The sequence below is a fragment of the Balaenoptera borealis genome (genome assembly GCF_965194805.1).
Source record: "Balaenoptera borealis genome assembly, chromosome: 3".
Lineage (NCBI taxonomy): Eukaryota > Metazoa > Chordata > Mammalia > Artiodactyla > Balaenopteridae > Balaenoptera > Balaenoptera borealis.
Genome location: NC_138866.1, coordinates 119604001 through 119625793, shown reverse-complemented (window position 1 = coordinate 119625793; position 21793 = coordinate 119604001). Strand labels below are relative to the sequence as shown.

Here is a 21793-nt window from a genome sequence, read left to right as displayed (position 1 = left end):
TGCTTCTGCTAGAGAGAGCAAATGGGTAAAACCCATGTACAGGAGTTTGGCAATATCCTGTAAAGCTAAAAATAGGTACACTACAACCTGGTAATTCCACGTTCAGGTATGTACTTCAGAGAAACTCTTGAACTCACATGCAAGAAAATTCACTGCAGTTTATTTTCTGATGGTGCAAAATTGTGAATAGCATAAATGTCTACAAGTAGGAGAATGGATTGTGCACGGTGGTAACTTATATAGTGAGATGCTGTATAGCGGTTAAAATGAATAAGCTTGATCTAAATTATCAACATAGATCTCAAAAACATGTTTGTAATATAAAAACATGAACTGAAATTATACATATATATGTATGTGTGTATGTGTGTGTGTGTGTGTATAAAAACATGAACTGAAATGATACATGTGAAATTCATGATTGTATTGGCCTCTAGAGGGAGAGTAAGAACAAAGGAAGCATCAACTTTATCTTAAAGTTTAACATCTGTAAGTGAAAATAAACATCTGAAACATCAATAAGTATGCATTATAATGTCCCTGGAATTCAAGAAGTATTGTCACTTTTTAGTCCTTGTCTCCAGGTTGTGGGATTATGGTTGATTGTCTTAAAATATTTTTTGTGCCATTCTGTATTTTTCATATTCTGTACGATGAAACATGTTTCTCTATTATGATCAGAAAGAAAACTTTAATTTAAGAAGACCCATCTGTCTTATTTACCCTTTGTGTCTTTTTTATGGTGAAGTAGGGTGAGTGGGGCACTTAAATTCCACTTTGGCCAATATTTAAATTGCCCAGTGTGTTGTCTTTTTGTTTTTGTTTTTTCTCTGTTGCGTATTTACTAATCTCAGTAATTCTTTTTCTCTATTTGACTTTTCAATAAATAATTCAACCATAGTCATAAATCTTTTATATTGAATTTACTTTTCCACTGTATAGGTTAAAGAAGAGATGCTATTTGAAGCACTAGTTACAAGGAAGACTGTGACAGTGGGAGAAAAGCTTATTTTACCATACAAACTGGCAGAGGTATGAATAGATTTTCTTTGAAATCAAGGAACTCTGAACATTTTTAGAAGTTTAGGTTTATATTCTTTCTGTTAACAGAATGAAAATAACAGTATGGATTGAAATATTTTCTGGGCTCTTGAAATTTATCGTGAACTTTCTGTCAACTTGGAAACTTAAAGTTGAATGTAATTTTAAGCAATACGCTTACATTTTTCTCCAATGATCTCAATCTGATCACCATTTTTAAGTTTCATAGTATTAATACGGGATAAGTAGATGGTAGGTAGAATTATAAATAAGCAGTCTTTAACCCAAATGATTATTCCTTGTTGAGCACATCATATCTTCCAGCACATCATACTCTTTTGGTTTACTTTTTCATTGTTGGCCACTCCTTTGCAGTTCTTTTTGTTTGTTTTTTCTTTTCTTCCTGACTTCTTAAAGATTGGGTGCCCTAGGACAGTCTTTGTCTTTTCTTCTCTATACTCTTTATCTAGATTTTCTCACTTAGTCCCATGGCTTTAAATATCATCTGTATAGTAAGGCTTCCAGGTAAGTTTTATTGCTATAGTGTGCCAATATTACTGTTACACCACTCAGGTGTATAGGAGTAGGAAAGTTATTGAAAAGCCTACTATTTTATGGTAAAATTTTATGAAAGTGATGAGAAATCAAACTGACAATAATAAAGATAGGACAGGAATATGAGATTGGAAGTCAGAGAGGTGGGGAAACTGATTTAACTGTACAGAATGCTTTCTAGGCAGACATTGATTCATTTATCCCATTGATCCATTTATCCCATTTTTGGGGTCTCTCCTAATTGTACCTACAGGTCCACATTTCTTCATTATGTCAGGTATCTTGTATCGTATTTTATAGTTGCCAACTTTGAGAGCTCCTTTCTAGACAAGAGAAAAAGCCAAACTGTTTTAAGAGTTTTGTTCATCTTTTACATAAAAGTTCAATGCTTTTATATTTTCTTTCTCAACCTTTTTCATTATTAAATATTTCTTTATGTTTATTTACATGTTTAACTTTAACTTCAACATTTTGAGATTATTTTTGTAACCCCTGCTTTATTTTTGTTTATGTTTGTTTGGTATATTTATTTGTTTAGTAAATATTTGAAAACACTTTTTGTGCCTGGAATTATGCTAGGCATTATGAGTAAAATGAAGAACAGTCCTTAAGGATTTTAGTATTTTGTCTGAAGAGCAATGGAAAGAAGTGTTTTAAGCAAAAAGTTGCCTTAGATATTTTTTTAAGGACAATCTGGCAGCAGTGTGAAAAAATCAGTTGGAGGAGAGCGTGTTAGTTTTCTATAGCTGTGTGACTTAATATAATACAGATTTATTATATATGTATTATATAATACAAACTTAGTGACTTAATATAATACAGATTTATTATCTGACAGTTTCCATGGATCATCAGTCTGGGCACAGGTTAGCTGGGTCCTCTGCTCAGGGTTTCACCAGGCTGAAGTCAAGATATTCATGATGGCTGTGATCTTCTCTGAGACTCAACATCCTCTTCTAAGTTCACAGGTTGTTGATAGGATTCACTTCCTTGCAGTTGTAGGACTGAGATCCATAATTTCTTGTTGGCTCTTAGGGGCCATTCTCAGCACCCAGAGTCTACTTGCTATTTCCTGCCATGTGGTCCTGTACACAACATGGCAGTTTGCTTCTTCAAGGCCAGTAGGAGAATCTCTGATGGATGGGCTCAGTCCCTAGTAAGTCAGCTCTACCCAAGACAGTATCTCTTGGGTTAACTAAAAAATTCAGCTGATTTTGGGCCACAATTATATCTTTAAAATCCCTTCACCCTTGTCATATAACATAAGATAGTTATGGGAGTGAAATCCATCATGTTTACAGTCCTGTTCACACTTACTGGGAGAGGCTATAGAGAACATGTACACCTGGTGATGGGAATCATTCTAACACAGAGGGCAAGAGTGAATGTGGAAAGATGAGTTTGGAGGCTATAGTAGTTAGTACTCCTGAGGAGAAAGATGCTTGCTGCTATGTCTAGAATGGTGACCTACTGATAGGGAGAAATGGATGTATTTAAAAAGAAAGAAATTTAGATGGTAAAATCAACAAGATTGGGCAATGATTTGCTTAGTGGGAAGCAGGGAGGAAGAAGGAGATGTCAAGGATGAATCCTGATTTTCTGGTACACACAACTGTAGAATATTGGTACCATTCAGTGAGACAGGAAACACTGAACGAGATCTTGTTTGAGTGAGAAAATAATTGATTGGTATTTGGGCTTATTGAGGTTAAGCTGTGATAGGCAGGACTTCATTACAGAGAAAAGAGGCTAAAAGTATAATATTGGGAGTTATGGTGTAAATAGGCATTATATTTGTATATTTGGTATATTTGGATTCTCTGAATCTTTTAATTTGATGTGGAGGTTTGTCTTTTAGCTACAAAATTCAGCTCATTTATATTCATTGTGATAACGAACATGTTTTCTTACTCTGTGTTTTAAAATATTTTGCTTTTGCTGAATTTAATCAGATCATCTTTATTCTTTTTCCCCTCCTCTGGGGAAAATAGAATGGTTATTCTCTCTATATATTCTACTATTGATTCTCTTGATATTTTAAAGATACTTGGTTGATAACTTGCCGAAGAATAGAATTTTAGGGCCACAACCTTTTGTCTCTCAGAACTTCTAAACGTTTTCCAATTATTTTCAAGTGTCTAGTGTTGAAGATAGAGAATTTAATACCTGTCTTCTCTTTCCTATGTAGGTGATAGTTTAGGTAGGTAGTTTTTGTTCTGGAAACTTGAGGGGTTTTTTTTTCACTGAAATTCAGAAATTCATTCATCGTCTATGTGTGGTCAGTTATAGTATTGTCTTCATTTTACAAATGTAAAAAAAGCCGTAGCCTAAGAGTTTAAGTAACTTGACCAAGGTCAAATAGCTGGAATAAGTAGAGAAACTGGGACTGGAAGATAGTCTAGCTCTTAATCAACACTCTCTACTTCCTCTAAAATTAAGAACATAGATATAAATATGTACCTGAATATACAAGCTTCAAAATAAGTCCCTAGATGAGAAGTACATAAATTATTAGGATTTGTATTCTTTTAAGTTCTAGGACTCAGCTGTCTAAGATACGTGCCCCACCAACCCTCTTTTTAGGTTGCAGTACCTTCTAAATGTTGGATTTTCTTTAAGTAATAGACTTCATTTTTTAGACTAATTTCAGATTTACACAAAAATTAAGCAGATAGTACAGAGAGTTTCCATAAACTGGGGAAAGCTTGAGGTGAGGGAAAAAAGTAAATCACATAACTCCATAATGAAAGAATTGTTACTGTTTGGGGATGGAGAAATTCTAGAGGTTACTGTGGATGACAAGCTGAAGACAGCCAGGAATGTAATTGTGGTGGTATGACTAGGATTCCGCAGATAACTGATGCCTTTTTGATAATTGATTCCTATGCCTGGAATACTCTTCCCCACTTTAGCTGGCAAAGTTCATTTGTTTATAAAGTTCCTATTCTACCTTCTTTACTAGGTGAAATATATACCCCAGTTTTCAGTAAAAGTGTTTTGAAATGTGTGGACTCACGTTTTGTTTCCTTTATCTTTCATGGCAGTTTTAGCCTGGATTCCCTGAGTTGGATTAAATTAATGAGTATATATAAAAAACTTCAATTGTAGGTTATTTATATTGAGAGAAAAATTAATTTCTAATTCAGGATAATAAGCTTTCTTTCTTGAATGAGAGCAAAACACTTTGTTATAGTATCTTAGTCAGATTGTTGCCAATTTCACTTAGACGCCTAACTTTTTTTTTTTCCAGGCTGTGACAGTGAGGAACTCCATGGCTAAATCTTTATATAGTGCCCTGTTTGACTGGATAGTTTTTCGGATTAATCATGCACTTATGAATAGTAAAGATTTGGAGCAAAATATCAAGGTAGACATATATTGGATTATAATATATTTTTCCTGAAAAACTGTTTTAATAAAATGGGTAATGCATAAAATTTAAAAACATAGAATTATATAGAGTAATAAGTATCACCTTTTATCTGTATTCCCTGCTATGTCTCTCCTTATTTCTGCTTCTATGACCCTATTCAGCGAAACTGTTCTGTGTGTCTTTCCAGAGCTTTTTTCCTATGTACTTACATTCCTATAGATGTACATGTACAGAGTTGCTTTTAAACATAAAAATAGGATCATGCTATCTGTATTGTTTCTAATTTGTATTTTTTTTTACCTGGTTATGTCTTGAAATATATCTAGACCTCATTATTTTTAATATTTAAATGTAAAATTGCTCTTACATGACCTTTTCACGCTTTGAGTAAGCCCACAGGTAGAAAGTTGATTTTAATTCTAATATACCAAGTTGACTTATTTTTTTAAATTAATTAATTAATTTTATTTTTGGCTGTGTTGGGTCTTTGCTGCAGTGCACGGGCTTCTCATTGCAGTGGCTTCTCTTGTTGTGGAGCACGAGCTCTAGGTGCGTGGGCTTCAGTAGTTGTGGCACATGGGCTCAGTAGTTGTGGCGCACGGGCTTAGTTGCTCCATGGCATGTGGGATCTTCCCGGACCAGGGCTCGAACCCATGTCCCCTGCATTGGCAGGCAGATTCTTAACCACTGTGCCACCAGGGAAGTCCCAAGTTGACTTATTTTTGAAGATCATTATTTTCACTGTTTTTTGTAAGGGCTTAGAATTAGTCAGCAGTATTAATCACACAAAATACTCTTAATGGAGACTTTTAAAAGTCTCTTACTGTTTATCACTCATTACATCAGTTTGCCCAGTATCTCTCTTAGCACCAGCAGAGAAAAATTGTTTTCATTTAATCAAAATTGTCATACAGCTGTATTTTAAGAATAAGGTGGGGTGGTGAGAAGAATGGTGGTTTGGGATATTAGAACTGAATATTTATCACCCATACTAAGAAGTTAGAAGGTAATTTCAGGAGGTAAAATATCAAGAAATAGAGGAATAAACATTTTTTACTATATTATACTATTCTTTGCCAAACAACTAAAAAGATTTGAGTGTTGTTGACTTTACGGAGCAGAAATTGAGGGTGGAGAAGGGATTGTTGTTTTTTGTTATAATCCTTTTAGAACTGTTTAATGTCATAAATCCTGTGTATTTCTTTTTTTTTGATAAAAATTTTTGAAGTTTTAACTTCAAGAAACCACATATTCTGATAATCCAGTTTCATTTCTAGCCTGTGTAAGACTAATTAAACATACCTGTTAGCTTGATTCTTAATGCAGAATTTTATTGGGATAGAGAAGTCAAACTAGGAAAAATTGCATGATCCTTTTGGCATAACCAGGCATAGCTAGGAGTAACCTAGCTTTACTTTAGTAACCTTCTGACTTTCCAATAGCCTGTTTTTCCCTTCCCTGTCTCTTGGGTTTTAGAGATTTGTGATATTGAGGTAACAGGTCATTAACTCTGCTTTGTACATTTCTGTAAAGTAATCAATGAATTACATGTGTTAAAACTTTGGATCTATTTTTATAATTAAGATAAAAAGAAAAAGATGAAGAAAAAGAGAACTAACATGCTTTTCATTTGTAGTATATTTTGACTGAACACTGGTCCCCCAAGTTTTCCTCTCTACTGCTGTTGAAGAACATTTTGTTACTTATATTGTGAATATTATTCATGAAATAAATTTGAGCATCCTTTTTTAACCATAATTTTTTCCTGTTTCACAGACTTTGTCCATTGGTGTTCTTGATATTTTTGGGTTTGAAGATTATGAAAATAACAGCTTTGAACAGTTCTGTATTAATTTTGCTAATGAACGCTTACAACACTACTTTAATCAGCATATCTTTAAATTGGAGCAGGTGAGTACCTGAATGTGTGTACACTTGCCCCCTTCCCGCTCCCTAAACCCTAACCCCCACCTTCACATACACACACATAAATTTTTGAGTCATAGTCGTGATCAGTATTTTAAGTGTATTTCAATACAGATATTATTGACTTCATATTAGTGTAAGCAAATGACAGATCAGAGCATAGTTTTGGGGCCTTATCACACAGGGTTTTCTTTTTTGTTTAATAGGCCTCAAGTATTAGAATCAATAATATGTGCTTGTTTGACTGCACCTTTGAATGAAAAAATACGTGGGTTTGTTTTGAATTTTTGTTGATGTTTTTGATTTTTAATTGCCGCCATGGGCTTGGTCACTGTGTGTAATGTTAAGTATGCTTGTTGGATTCCTTTGATCTCTTAGTTCGAGGATGGGATAGAGGAGCTTATTAACAGAATCTCAAACCAGCTCAGAATGTGGATACAAAGAAATAGGGCAGTGTAGAGAGACCAAAATGTGTAACTAGATATTTCTTGTGAGAAGTTCAAATTGACTGAATTAGTGTAGAAAGAGCAAGCCATCAGTTTCCATGAGAATTCTTAAGGTAAATGCAGGGTTGAAGGAAATGTGGGCTCTTTCTCCAAGTCAAGTTTGAATTCAGTAATAAGTTGAGATTATAGCCCAGAATTTCAGTTTGTATAAAAAGAAACAGGGTTCACATTCACCTCAAAGGAAATGGTGAAGAAAATAAATGAACAGAAAACCACAACAGGTCTTTCCTGTCATTGGGGCTTGCCGTCCTCTGTCCTGGCTTTAAGCACCGCTATTTTACTTAAAGAGTTATAAGGACTGATTAATATTAGCACAAGCAGCATTAGTCTTGGCCATTTTGATGATTCCTTAAAGTTTTTAACGCATGACCTTTTAGCTAGACTCTTTTATAGAGCTGTTAAAAGGTAGTATTATTTGTTATAATATCACCTAACATATATGTAGTGCTTACTCTTAACTGGGTACTCTTTTTATTCTGGTGTTGCAGATGATGCCTAAAGCCTGTATTCAAAACACTCTGGCTTCATAATTCTTGCTTTTAATCAAAAGTTGAGCTGGGATTGGTTTCTTTACTCAATCCAGTGTTCTTTTAAATAGATTATGCTAAATCAGTATTTTTATCTCCTAAAATGGCTGTGTGTGTTGGAGGGGTAGAGGAATGCATTTTGTTGACAGCGTTTTGTATTTTTCAAAGAAAAGCATTAATTGCTCTGTGGATCGTTAAACAGAAGACTGGTTAAATTGCTTTTGAAGAAGAAAGGTGTTCTCTTATTGTGAACTGAAATTATTCTTACCTTATTTAGAAGTCTAGATTAGCCATGGAGGAGCCACGAGAAATGCCTTACCTAAAAACATGTATAAAAATAAAACCTTACAGTTGATGGAAAATGTGTTCAAAACTACTTGGTTGGTGGGTGATCCTCATTTATTTGCTACCCTGCATATCATAGTTGTGGGCAATGTGGTGGAATTATGGATCAAAAGACATAGATACTAAGGTATAGCTTTTTTTTTTTCTTTTAAGTCTCAGTATTTTCTTCTGTTATTTGTGATGTAATGGGTAAGCTTTTGATGTAATTTATGGAAAGCTTAGAGAAAATTTATACTTTTTGCCACCCCATCTATTTTATTCTTCCTTTCTCTCCCTCCTCATGTTTTTCTACTTAAAATGGATTTGCTGGAAATAAGAGATTTAAGTTAGTTTAAATATTGAGTGTTTTATTTATTTGTGTATTACTGTCTGGTACCTGTTATGAGATGGGTACTCAGGGAGTATTTGTTAAATTCAGTTGAATATAGAATCAGTTAAGTAGACTAAATTTTTTGAAAAAAATAAAACACAGAAATAAAAAAGTACCAAAGATGCTTTGGGAGGAAACATCTTGCAAATCTTGATTACTGAAGTTCACTTCTAAATTTTGCCCAAAATTAGTACATATGCACATAGGATGGGAGAGATGTAATAGGTGCCATGCAGGATGATAGGTACTATAATCAGATATAAGGTAAAGTAGTGATATAAAGGATGAAATTGATTAGAACTTACTGAAAGTCTGCAAAGATTTCCCAGGGGTGATTCTGGAATAGAGTTTTGAATAGAAAGTTGAGCTCACCAGACTGTCAGTGGGGAAAAGATATTTTAAACAAAGGTAACAATATCTTTAAAACTGTGAGGCATAGAATAGCACAGCAGTTTTGATGAATTGGAAATGATTCAGTATAGCTAAAATATAGGATATAAGGATGGAGGCAGGAAGGGAGATAAGTTTGATGAAATAGCCTGGGGTCAGAGAGTTGTGCAGAGAAGATTAGAATTTTTCTTTTAGAGAATGAGGAGCTATTTGAAGTATATTTAGCAGAGGATTTGAATTGGAACTGTGGAAGATGGGTTGAAGAGAGGTGAACTGGAGAGAAGGACATAATCTATAAGCCAGTTGAAGTAGTATGGGAGAGTGATTCTGAGTCCTGAATCAAGGTATTTATAGAGATAATGTGGAATAAGAGACAGATGAAAAGAGGTTTCTGTGATTTGAAAATCTGTTTCCTGTTATCATTCGTAATACTGCTCTTTTCTTATTTCCTTTACTTGCTCAGAATTATTCCTTAGGTCATTGATTCATCAGTAAATCGAATAACAATTATGTATCAGGCACTGTTAGGCATTGAAGATAGACATTTTAGAGTTCAGGGATCTTACTATGGAGTTCATAATCTAGTGAGTTGTTCTTTTGTCTGTCCCACTTCTGGGGATGTCAGACTAGGAAATTTTGATGAAACTTGCTTGCAGAACACCTAAAAAAAAACTGAACAAAATATATTTGAAAGCATTGGAGTACCTTCAAATAAGTGAAGTTTTACAGGGCTTAGATATGCAAGCATGAAACCCAGGGAATTGAGCCCAGCATTCGGGAACTGCTTTGTTCCTAGAGACGTTTCTGTTCTGGTAGAGGGCCGCCAGATTCTGAAAGAGTCAGGCTTGAGAATCTGAGAAGCCGAAAAGGGTTTTCTCCAGATTAAAGAACAAGGAGGAGCCCCCTGGCAATTCCCACAGGCTTTAGGTTGAAGACTTCAAAGGGTTATATCTTAGTGTAAAGGTAAAGCAGAAATAGAGAAGGCATCATAGGGGCTGAAGCCCAGTTTAAAATAATCTCAGTTCTTGATTGGGTTAAAATAGTGTAGAATTTCCAGCGTTCTTAGCCACCTGCCAATAGCAAATTCAGTCTCCAGTGGAGGAAGAAATCATTCTAGTGCTAAAGTTATCTCTATACTTTTTCATATACAAGCATTCAGTTTTTAACTGAGAAGTTTGTTTGTTTTTTAAGACATACAAGGAAGGAAACCAACATGAATAAGAACCAAGTGAGACAATTGACTATACCAAAGGGGATCCAGATTATGATTTTATCAGACATGAACTTTAAAGTAACAGTGGTTTCAAGAAATTTTTTTAAGTGATAATTTTATTAAAGAACTACAAACTGTTTTAAAAAATCCTAAATTTAGGAAAATTTAAAACTAATTTAGAACTAAAGGAAAATTTTAAAAATTTAGAACTAAAAAGTAGAGTGAAATTAAAAACATTAGTTTTTCACAGTTAGTTAGATATAGCTTAAGAGAAAATTAGTGATGTGGAAGATAAACCAGAAGAAATAACAGCCTGATGAATAAAGCTAAAAGAGGAAAATACAAATAGTGTAAGAGACATGGGGCATAGTAAAAAAGTCTAACATATGTGTAACAGGAATTCTGGAAAGATGTATGTGAAAGAGAGAGAATAGGATAGAAGCTGTATTTGAAAAAAGTGATGGCTGAGAATTTTCCAAAACTTAAAACACGAAACAAAAAAATTTCAACAAGCACACATTTGAGAAGCCCTAAGAATACAAAACATGATAAGAACAAAGACAGCCATATAGTAAGACAAAGGCAGGGACTTCCCTGGTGGCACAGTGGTTAAGAATCTGCCTGCCAGTGCAGGGGACACAGGTTTGAGCCCTGGTCCGGGAAGATCCCACATACCATGGAGCAACCTAGCCTGTGCACCACAACTACTGAGCCTGTGCTCTAGAGCCCACGAGCCACAACTACTGAGCCCTTGTGCCACAACTATTGAAGCCCGCGCGCCTAGAGCCCATGCTCCACAACAAGAGAAGCCACTGCAATGAGAAGCCCGTGCACAGCAACGAAGACCCAATGCAGCCAAAAAAATAAAGAAAAAAACCCCAATGAAAACGATATCTGAGAAGCAGCCAGAGATGGGGGAAACAGTACCTTTAAAGAAGCAACAATAAGATTGAAAGTCAGTCTTTCCGGGGAGACAGTGGGTGCCAGAAGATGGTGGGGTATTTTCCTTAAAACTGAAGTATGTTATTTGGGCAGTAACTAAATTATTCCCATTGTCACTCAGAGTTGCAGGAATGAATGAAAAGCAATGAACAATGTAAAAAAGTGGGTGAATCTAAATGAATTTTAACAAAATTAGACAAAGATAAAAATGTCTTTTGTGGTTTAATGTATGTGTAGAACTAAAGCATGTGAGTACAATAGCATTTAATTCAGGAAAGGATACAGAATTTAAGGTATTGTAATATCTTTGTATTAAATGCCAAGTGATAGAAGGTTTTTTTCTCTGTTAGACATTAATAAGTTAAGAATGTGTCTTATGATTTTAGGATAACCACCAAGTAATAAAAGAATATAAAACTCTCAAGTTAATATAGGGAACAAGTGAAGTAAAAACAACTCTAGTAATACAAAAGAAAGCAAGAAAGAGGAATAAAAGCAATAACAAGAAAGCAGGACAAATAACAGATGGTAAGATGGTTGATTTAATCCCACAAATACCAGTAATTGCATTAAATATAAATAGACTAATTACTCCAACTAGAAGCCAAAGATTCTCAGGCTGAATATAAAATAAGACTAAATCGCTCCTTCTAAGAGAGACTCTTTAAATATAAGCATACAGAAAGGTTAAAAGTAAAAGGATGGAAAAAGATTTAGCAAGCCTTAACAAAAACAAGAGAACTGATATAACTGTATTAGTATCACACTTTAAGCATTGCTAGAGATAAAAAAAGGAGTATTTGATAATACTAAAAGGATCAGTTCATCAGAAAGTATACAATTCCAAATTTATAGGTACCGCGTAATACAGCCTCAAAGTATATAAAACAAGAAATTGATAAAACTAAAGACAAACATATATTTGCAATTTTAGTGGAATATTTTTAACATACCTTGCTGAATAGCTGATAGAACAAGCAGACAAAAAATTGGTAAGGATACAGAAGATGTAAAGCACCCAGAGAATTGGGTGGGTGCTTTTGAGGGTACCTAGTCCTGCCTGCCCTTTATGTCAGAATGCCAATTTCCCTGGGTCTGAGGCCTATATCAAATAAAGATATAGAAGATTTTTAAGGCAAATACTTATCTGACATATATAGATAACTGCAAATTTACAAAATTTGCTTATATACTGGACCATAAAACAAGGGTCAAATTTCACAGTTTTGAAATCACACAGATCTCACTACCATAATGAATTTATATCAGAAACCAACAACAAGAAGATAACTGGAAAATACTTTATGATTAAAAATTAAGTAATGAATTTCTAGATAGCCTGGAAGTTGAAAAAAATTAGAAAATATATTGAACTTAATATATTACATATTAAAACTTGTGACTAAAGGTGCACTTGAGTCACTAAAGAAGTGTGACTAATGATTTACTTAGAGGAAAATTTTATAGCTGTTAGAAGATTTTAAGGTTGAAGAGCAACGATTAACAAATTGGAAAAAGATCAGCAAACTAAACCAAAGGAAAGTGGAAAGAGGGAAATAATAAAGAAAAAAAAAGATGATTAAATAAAAGTGAAAACAAATATATTATGGGAGAGGATCAACAGAGTGAAAAGTAATACTTTGAAATGACTAATAACATTGATATAACCCTTAAGAAATTGGTGTGAGAGAGAGACAAGAGAGGGATATAAATAGCCAGAATTCCAATGATAAAGACCACATCATTGTGTATCCTACACATGTTAAAAAGATAGTAGGATACACTAAACAACTTCATGTCTGTAAGCCTTGTTAAATGATACGAGAAAATACTTTTCAAAACTGACACAGATGAAATACCAAGTTTAACTCTATAACTATTAAAGAAATTGAATATGTAATTAAAAACCTTTCCATAAAGAATATTGTAAGCCAAAATGGCACCACTGATGAATTCCGCTGACTTTGAAAGAATTATTTTCAGTTTGACATAAATTCTTATGTGGAATAGAAAAAAAGGGGACAATTCTCAACACATTTTTGGGGGCCAGGATAACATTGATTTCTAAATCTGTGAAGGATATTATTAGAAGTGGAAATTGTCAATTTCACTCATAAATGTAGATGTAAAAATTCTAAACAAATATATATCCAGCAAGATATATAAAAGGATAATACATCAGAACCAAATGGTGTTTTTCCTGTTGCTTGTTACATCTAACCACCTATCAATTTAATTCATCTATTAACAAAAGAAAAAATTCATGGTGCTCTCAATAGAAATGTAAAAAGCATTTGATAAATTTACATATTCATTCTTGTTAAAAACAAAACAAAACCCTTAGCAAACTACATATAGAAGGGAACTTCCTGATAAAGGGCATTTACAAAAAAACCAACAGTTAATGTCAAACTTAATGGAAATAGACTGAATGATTTCCCCCTAAGACTGAGAACAAGGCAAGGATGTTTTCTAAGAATTTTTATCAGGAACACAGGCATGTGAGGACATCCAAATAGGAAGTAAACATAGGAGAAGATTTTTCACTTATTAGTCATTAGGGACAGTAAAATTAAAAACATAATTAAATATTCCTAAGCATTCACCAGAATGACTAAAATGGAAAAGACTGATAATACAAGTATTAGAGAAATACTGTGCACCGGAAAGTCCCATACACTGGTGGTAGGTGCATAAATTGGTACAACCACTTTAGAAAGCTGTTTGGCAGTATCTTCTGAGGTTATACATGTGTAGTTTATAAGCCTGTGGTTTCACTCTCAAAATGTATATAAATGTTCAACAAGAGTTTTATACAGAAATGTTCATGATGTCATTATTTTTAATGGCCAGAAATTGGAAATAAGTGTAATGTCTATCAATAGTATATAAATAGGTGAATACATTGTATATAAATACTCTGCAGCATTGGTTCTCAAAGAGTTGTTCTTCTCCTACCCCTACTGGTACCATCGACATCACCTGGGCACTCCTTAGAAATGCAAATATAGGATCCCACCCTATACCTACTTATTCACAAATTCTAGGTTTGTGGCTTCTGTTTTTAACAAGCTCTCCACATGATTCTGTTGTATATTAAAGTTTGAGACTTAATCTCCGTAGCCGATTTTGGCATACTTTTTCTGTAAAGGGACCAGACAAATCAGTCTTCTAGGTTTGGGGGGCCGTATGGTCTCAGCTCTGCTGTTACATTGAGAAAGCAGCCTAGACAATGCATAAATGAGCAAATGTTGTACTCCACAACCCCAGCCCTACAGCAATTAAAATGAATGAACTTTAGATGCATCCTACAACATAATGTTGAGTAAAAGAAAAAAAGCCAGATGAAAAGAATATGTATTATATGATTCTATTTATATAATATTTATAAACAGGTGAATCTTATCAGTGGTATTAGAAATTAGGATAATAGTTAACTTTGGGCAAGAGGGTCTGAATCATCATTGGGAAAAGGGGATGAGAAGGGATTTTGGACTGCTAGTAATGTCTATAAAAATCCATATGCTTGTACAATTTAGTACGCTTTTTATCCATGCTATGAAAAAGAATAGGGAAAAAACTTTCTTACCACTGCTTGGGGGTGACCTTTGTATAGCATTACTTACTTGTGAAATTGTTAATTACGAGGAAAGAATTAAGCATTTACCTTTCCCAATTAGAATGACTGTAGTTTATAGTAGGGTCCACTTTTTCTTTACAGGATAATGATAATACGGAAAGAATGATAAAATTACAAAATCACTATTTCACAAAACCAGCATATTTGTAGAGAAGTATGCAAGTGTAATCAGTGAATACTAAAACCATCAGATGAACAGGATATTTATTTGGTGCCTAAATATCAGTGCAATGTAGAAACGTAACTTCTTTGTTCTCAGGGGCATCTTTCTGACAGTTTAAAAGTAAAAGCATCACAGAGATGAATAAAAGAAGATTTCCTAGTATAGAGATTGAGGAAGGACCAATGGGGGCTTCATAAGAGAGTTCTGAATAGTTGCTAGTATGTGAGCTTTGAGTTATTTAGTCTTGAAATTTGGGAAACTACCCTGCCCCCACCTTTTGAAAGGTGTTGTAAGAGTTTTATTTTGCCGAAGTTCAGTGTGTATGAATTCCATATGATTTATATCAGTGATCACTGGAGGTGATAGTTTTCCACTTTTCCCAGACATTGTTTCATTAAATTCAGTGTTGACGATCCAGCAGTTCTTTTTGATGGCTTAGAGTCGTGTGGGAGAAATTAGGCTTTTTCATTTTATATTTTTCCTTAGTGCAGTCATCAGATAGTGTGGCTAAAACAAATCCAGCCCTAAATTCTCATCTGAGTGGAATCACAAATAGGATTCTAACCAGAAAATTTGGTTGCATGTACTTTTTTGTGTGTGTGTGTGTGTTAGTTTCTGCTTTATAGCAAAGTGAATCAGCTACAGATATACACACGTTCCCATATCTCCTCCCTCCCGCATCTCCCTCCCTCCCACCCTCCCCATCCCACCCCCCCAGGCGGTCACAAAGCACTGTGCTGATCTCCCTGTGCTAGGTTGCATGTACTTTTAAAAGAAAACAGACATACCCTATATCGAGATTTTATACAAGTGAAATTTATGCATTCTTCCATTGTGTGGATTAGTGATTTAAAAGAGAAAAGTTTAAACTATTCTTTTAATCCTGGTAAAAGCTTTTTAGTCCTTATTCTCACATTCATGTTATTTTCTGCAAGATGAATATATTGTTAATATGTTATTTCCTAGGAGGAATATAGAGCTGAAGGTATCAGCTGGCACAATATAGATTATATTGATAATACCTGTTGCATAAATCTTATTAGCAAGAAACCAACAGGCCTGCTCCATCTTTTGGATGAAGAAAGCAAGTGAGTATGATTCTTTTCAGTTTTGTTATTGGCCATTTGGGCTTTTCATGTCTTCTTAAGCCCTACATTTTCTTCTTAACGTTATTAAGTAAAGAGCCAAAGTTTCCCATGTATGCCCTTTTTGTGTGTGTTTGTGTGTTTCTAAGAAAATTGGATGGACTTCGCTATAGAACTCATTTTTTCCTTGTGTTTTTCCAGATTTCTTCTACAGAGTCACTTTGATGTTAGATTTGTTGGTTTATATTTACTTTTTGTTTTTGTTTTGTGTTCCTCTCTTCTTGAATTAAGTTTGTGTATGTGTGTTTTAAGAATGGGTTTATTTTTAATTTTTATTGGCATCTAGTTGCCAACTAGATGCCAATAAAAATTAACTTAAAAAAAGTTTTTTTTTCCAGTTAAAGAAGGTCCTTTTTATTTTTGCAGTGTCATTCCATACAAAAGCAATAGATAACAGTCTTAACAAGAAGTTTACAATTGAATATTTGAACAGAAAAATCTGTACACATTATCATTTACAGCAATTTTACGTGGTAAATTAACTGTAAAAAAAAAAGGTCTTTCTAAATCCTTCTGCTGTCTTAACTCTTGGAGTATTATAGGTAGAAGGCCTGCTTAGTGCTATTTACAAGTACCAAATTAAGACTGTATAACTTACATAAAGCCCATTAACTTACCAGCTCAATTTAATATCTTTGACTATTCAGTGCTCTTAAAAAAAAAAGTTTTATATATGAGATGTGTTTGCAGTTTTCCTGTTTTGCAGAAGAGAAGATAATAATAGATTTCGTGATATCTGCCATGGCTGTACAGGTTTTAAGTGGCAACATATGCTAGATATTTGCCATCCCTTGATAACACTGTTCAATATACTAAACTTATACGTATGCTTCAGAAATGAAGCTTCCGATAGCATCCTCCAGAGTGTTCCCAGTGCTCTATAAAGTATTATTTATAGTTTAATTGTCCTAAGAGATGGCAAATCTAGAATTGGAGAAACCAAAGTGAAGTGTGTGTTGGTTTTCTGTTGCTCTTTAGTAAAATATTTAGAAATTGAATTAGTTCACCTGATTCCTAGCTTAATATTATACTCATTAAACTACAATATAAAATTAAGCATTTACTATCATAGGGTGACTATATACCAGGTTTGTGTGGGACAATCTAAAGTTTATGCCTGTTGTTCACTTTAGTTATTAAAGGTGCCTACTTTTACTCTCAGAATATCCTGGTATGTATGGTAAGTTATATGTCACCCTGTTAATATGCCATAAACACAGAATTGCTACATAGAATTATAAAGTAATATGGCAGAATGCAAAATATATTGGAAAGGAGACTGCTAACAGTTACATCTACCCACTCTATCGCCAGTCTATCACATTTATTTCCGTTAATCTAAATGAATTAAAATGCAGCCAACACAAAAAATATTTTAATTTTATGTCCAAAGTCGTGAAAGTTTCTTGTATTGCTCTATGTGTCCTGAAACATACATTGTCTCTTATAAAATTGTAAGGTTATTAGTTCTTAACTCAGCCTGCATACCTTACTTCTGGTGTATTTTATTTTGGAAAGCGTCATAGGTGATTTTTGATATTTAGTGTTGAGACCCATTATGGTAGATATTGAAATGATAAGCAGTTCTTTTTGTTTGAGCTATTTCATGGTAAAAGAACAAGAAAGTTTAAGCATTCGAGGAAAAGATCATATATGTAGTAAATGATGGACTCGAGATTCAAACTCAAATATTCAAATTCAAATACCTGGACTCCAGGTGTTTCTAACTAAGCTTTATTTTTTTTTTTAACCTGAGCTTTTGTTTTCCTTTTTTATTGAGGTAGCATTGGTTTATAACATTATATAAGTTTCATGTTTACAACATTATATTTCTACTTCTGTATACCCTACAGTGTGCTCACCACCAAAAATTTATTTTCCATCTGTCACCATACAGTTGATCCCTTTTACCAATTTTGCCTTCCCCCCTGCCCCATCCCCTCTGGTATATAAAAAACTCATGAACAAACAAAAACAAAATAAATGAATAAACCAAACAAAAACAAACACGTAGATACAGAGAGCAGAGTAATAAGCGTGTGTTTTGAAGTATTGTCCTGTATTGCTTCACCATAATACTTAGGCTGTAGAGTCAGAAGTTCAGGGTTGTATTCCAACTCTATTAACTACGCTTAGCAAATCTCTTAATATCTTTGGTCCTCAGTTTTCTTGCATGCAAAAAGGAAATGATGATGATAACTTATAATGCTGTGTGCTGTATATCTTATGGTGATTGTGAGCAGCAAATGAGCTAGTGGATATATAATTAAAACATGAATAGAGCAAAGGGGTTTTGTCTGGTCTGTTATTCTTTAAGCAAAATTTCATTGAGTGCACATCTTATTGTATAAAGACCATCTTTACGTGGTCAGTTGGTACCTCACATAAATGTAAATATTACCCCATGAAGAGAATAGCACCTCTTTGCTGTTACCCAAGAGCTTCTGAGGTTAAGCCACATGGCCAGAAATTACAGGGAGACAGACTTTGGCTCAGTATAAGGAAGAACTTTCTAATCATTAGAGCTGATTAGCAGCTGCTTCATAAAGTAATAAAATTTCTCATTTTAGTAATTATTTTGTATCATCTGTCAGGGTATTATTGTAGGTAGGAGATTGGACTGAATAACCTCTTAATTATCGCTTGGATTATGCTTTTATATTAGTTCTCCATAAAAATTTTTAATAAAGCATAATATTACTTTCCTTTCTTTGTAAGTCAGTCCGTCAGTCCTATTATTACCTCCCCTTGTAAATGGACCAGCTTTGTCTCTATGCTTTAACACTCCAGAAGATGCAAAGGCATGAAATATTTTCCCTCTGTCATGTACCTACAAAGAGAGGTTGAAAATAAATTAGTCTCATTTAGGAAGAGCTGTTTTGGGAATCACTTTGAGTATTTTTCCTCTAAAAATATTTTGTTCTGTAGGGAATACATTACATGAAATATATCCTTAGTGGTATTCCTGCTTCATTCAGTGTGTTTGTAGTGCTTTAGATGCATGGATTGGAAGTTAGAAGTCTTATTTAATCTTGTCTTTGCTATCTACTGGCTGTTCAAATGTTATAAACTAGATTCTAAAGGATGCAGTGTGGAATTTAGAAAGGAGGAATGGTGTAAGCAAAGCTAAGAGTGTTATCAATCTTTTCTATAGTACTTAGTGTGATCTGCTGACAGCAACACTGGCTGCACCTTGAAGGTTGTTAGAAGTACAGAATCTCATACTTCCACCCCAGATTTCTTTTTCTTTTTTCTTTTTATGGCCGCACGGCATGCAGGATCTTAGTTCCCTGACCAGGGATCAAACCCGTGTCCCCTGCACTGGAAGTGCAGAGTGTTAACCACTGGACAGCCAGGGAAGTCCTACACCCCAGATTTCTTGAATCAGAATCTGCATTTTAACAAACTGAAGTTAAGATCAGAGCATTCATTTAGGACAGCATTTTATCGGTCTTGCCTGTTCATAAGAATTACCTGGGGAAACTTCTAAATAGTACTGATGTGTCACCAGCCTAGCATCAGTTCAGTAGACTCACAGGAGATGGGGTACAGGCATTGGTATTTTTGAAAGCTCCCAGTGGTACTTCTTATATGCAAAGAAACACTACTCTAAGGCTGCCCCTGCAGGTAGCCTTTGGGGAACACTAGATGAAGAGCTTTGAAATGCACAATGTCCGCTCTGACTCTGTTCCAAGCCCTTTTGCTTGGTTATGTAGTATGTATCCACAAATGTTTGTTGAATGCAGGACATGTGGAGAGTTTTTCTTTCCATCTTTCCTTGTTTGGAATAAAAATTGTTCTCATATCTGTCCTCCTTCCTTTCAAAATTTCTTTTCTCCATTCAAAAGTAAGAGAAAAACAAATCATAAGCTTTTTGATTACTCAGGGGATTAGAAGGTAAATAAACTTTTACCTAGAGACAGTGAGGTGAGCATCCTTCCTGAAAAGAAGCATTCTGCTGTGGAGTGAGTGGTAAGTTTGCAGAGGTTGGGTTGGTCTAGGCTTAGGAGCTTGGATTCCAGTTTTCCAGAGTAGGAGAGGCACACAATTAAAGCACTATTGTAGGAAAATTTATTTTGATAGTTCCGTTTGGTGACATGAAACAAAGTAAAATTAGAATCGCTGAGGCTACTGTAGAGGCTGTTGCGGTACTCTCTGAAATTGTTTAAGAGTTGTAATCCATTCTAGAATGGCTGAGAGTTCTGGATAGGAGAGGAAGAGCCTAGATAGTGGAGATATTTTGAAGATGGGATAGTATTTGAATGCAAAAGCAGGCCTAGTTGACTAGGAAAATGGCAGTGTTGGCAACATAAAAAAGTAGGTAACATTTATATCATCCCTATAGGATGTCAGCTAGTGTTAGGTGTTTTTAACTAGTGTTTAATTCTACTAGCACTCTGTTACCTCATTTCACTCATTTTATGTGTTAACAAACCAGTTCTTAAAGAAGGTTGTACCTAGCTTGCCCAAGGTCACAGACAGAATTGGTAATCTAAGCAATGACTGTCTGACATCAGAGATCATTCTCCTTCCTGATTCCAATTCGTACTATGTAATTAACCATTTTCGTTGTAATTTTAGAATAATTTTTACGCATTAGATATCGTATTCAGCATCTTTACAATCTCATGTCACATTATTTTTCATTATTTCAGCTACTGTTAAATAAAACTATTCTCTGAAAGATACTTGCCATGTCCTTTTTATTTGTCAGTGATTATTTTCTGTATATGAAACTCCTACCCAACCTTTAACATCTAGCTCGTAATTAATTGCCTCCTTTATCCTCTGTGAACCTTTCCATTGTTCCCAACTAGAGATTTCTTTCTCTTCTGAAGTTTTATATGCCTGTATTACTATTATGTAGTTACTTCTTAATATTATTTGAATGATTCCCAGATATGAAATGCTCATCAGTGAGTATAAACCCATTGATGTATATTTGAAATAATCATAGATATAATGTAAAGCTATACAGTAACTGGTGTAGGTAAGAAAATTACTACTTAATTCATACATGAAGAAAAAACAAAAAATGACAGTGATTTAAAGGACCTGTCCAAATTGAGAGATCATTCCCTTACTACAAGTTCTTGACCCCAAACAACATATGATTTGGTTTTTATTATTCTTTGGGTTTTATGGTAGTGCAGCACACTGTGACCTAAGCTAAATATCCAAAGACCTGAGTTAATTTCTCACTTCTGCCACTTGCAAAGTGTGAGTTAGGCAAATCACAACTTTTGAGCTCTCATCTACAAAATAGGAATACCAATTCTTGTTTTACTCATTTTTCAGCTTGTTATGAGAATTTATTTAAGTGAAAACTCTCTGTAATTTGCTAAATGTGTTACATGGAAATGTAATTAAAATGTATTTTAAAAAACTACTGTATTAACTGCTGCATCTTTCTTTAGTGTTTTTGTTTTTATTTTTAATTCAGCTTTCCACAGGCTACAAATCAAACACTGCTGGACAAATTTAAGCATCAACATGAAGAGAATTCTTACATTGAATTTCCAGCTGTGATGGAGCCTGCTTTTATCATAAAGCATTATGCCGGGAAAGTGAAATACGGGGTAAAGGTCAGTAAATTTCTCACTGAATGTGCCTTTAGGGCAGAGGAGTGTTCTTAACTATATCCCCATCCCTGTCAC

The 21793-nt window shown here is 34.3% G+C and overlaps 1 protein-coding gene across 13 annotated transcripts in view; it reads left to right on the top strand.

Moving 5' to 3' along the window:
- MYO9A (myosin IXA) overlaps positions 1 to 21793 on the top strand; it is a 277041-nt gene that overhangs the window by 87495 nt on the left and 167753 nt on the right. For all 13 annotated transcript variants that reach the window (XM_082383557.1, XM_082383556.1, XM_082383560.1 and 10 more), the window contains 5 exons: positions 943 to 1032; positions 4847 to 4963; positions 6746 to 6880; positions 15958 to 16079; positions 21580 to 21721. In XM_082383557.1, the coding sequence (XP_082239683.1) occupies positions 943 to 1032; positions 4847 to 4963; positions 6746 to 6880; positions 15958 to 16079; positions 21580 to 21721 (606 nt within the window). The remainder of the gene's footprint in view (positions 1 to 942; positions 1033 to 4846; positions 4964 to 6745; positions 6881 to 15957; positions 16080 to 21579; positions 21722 to 21793) is intronic.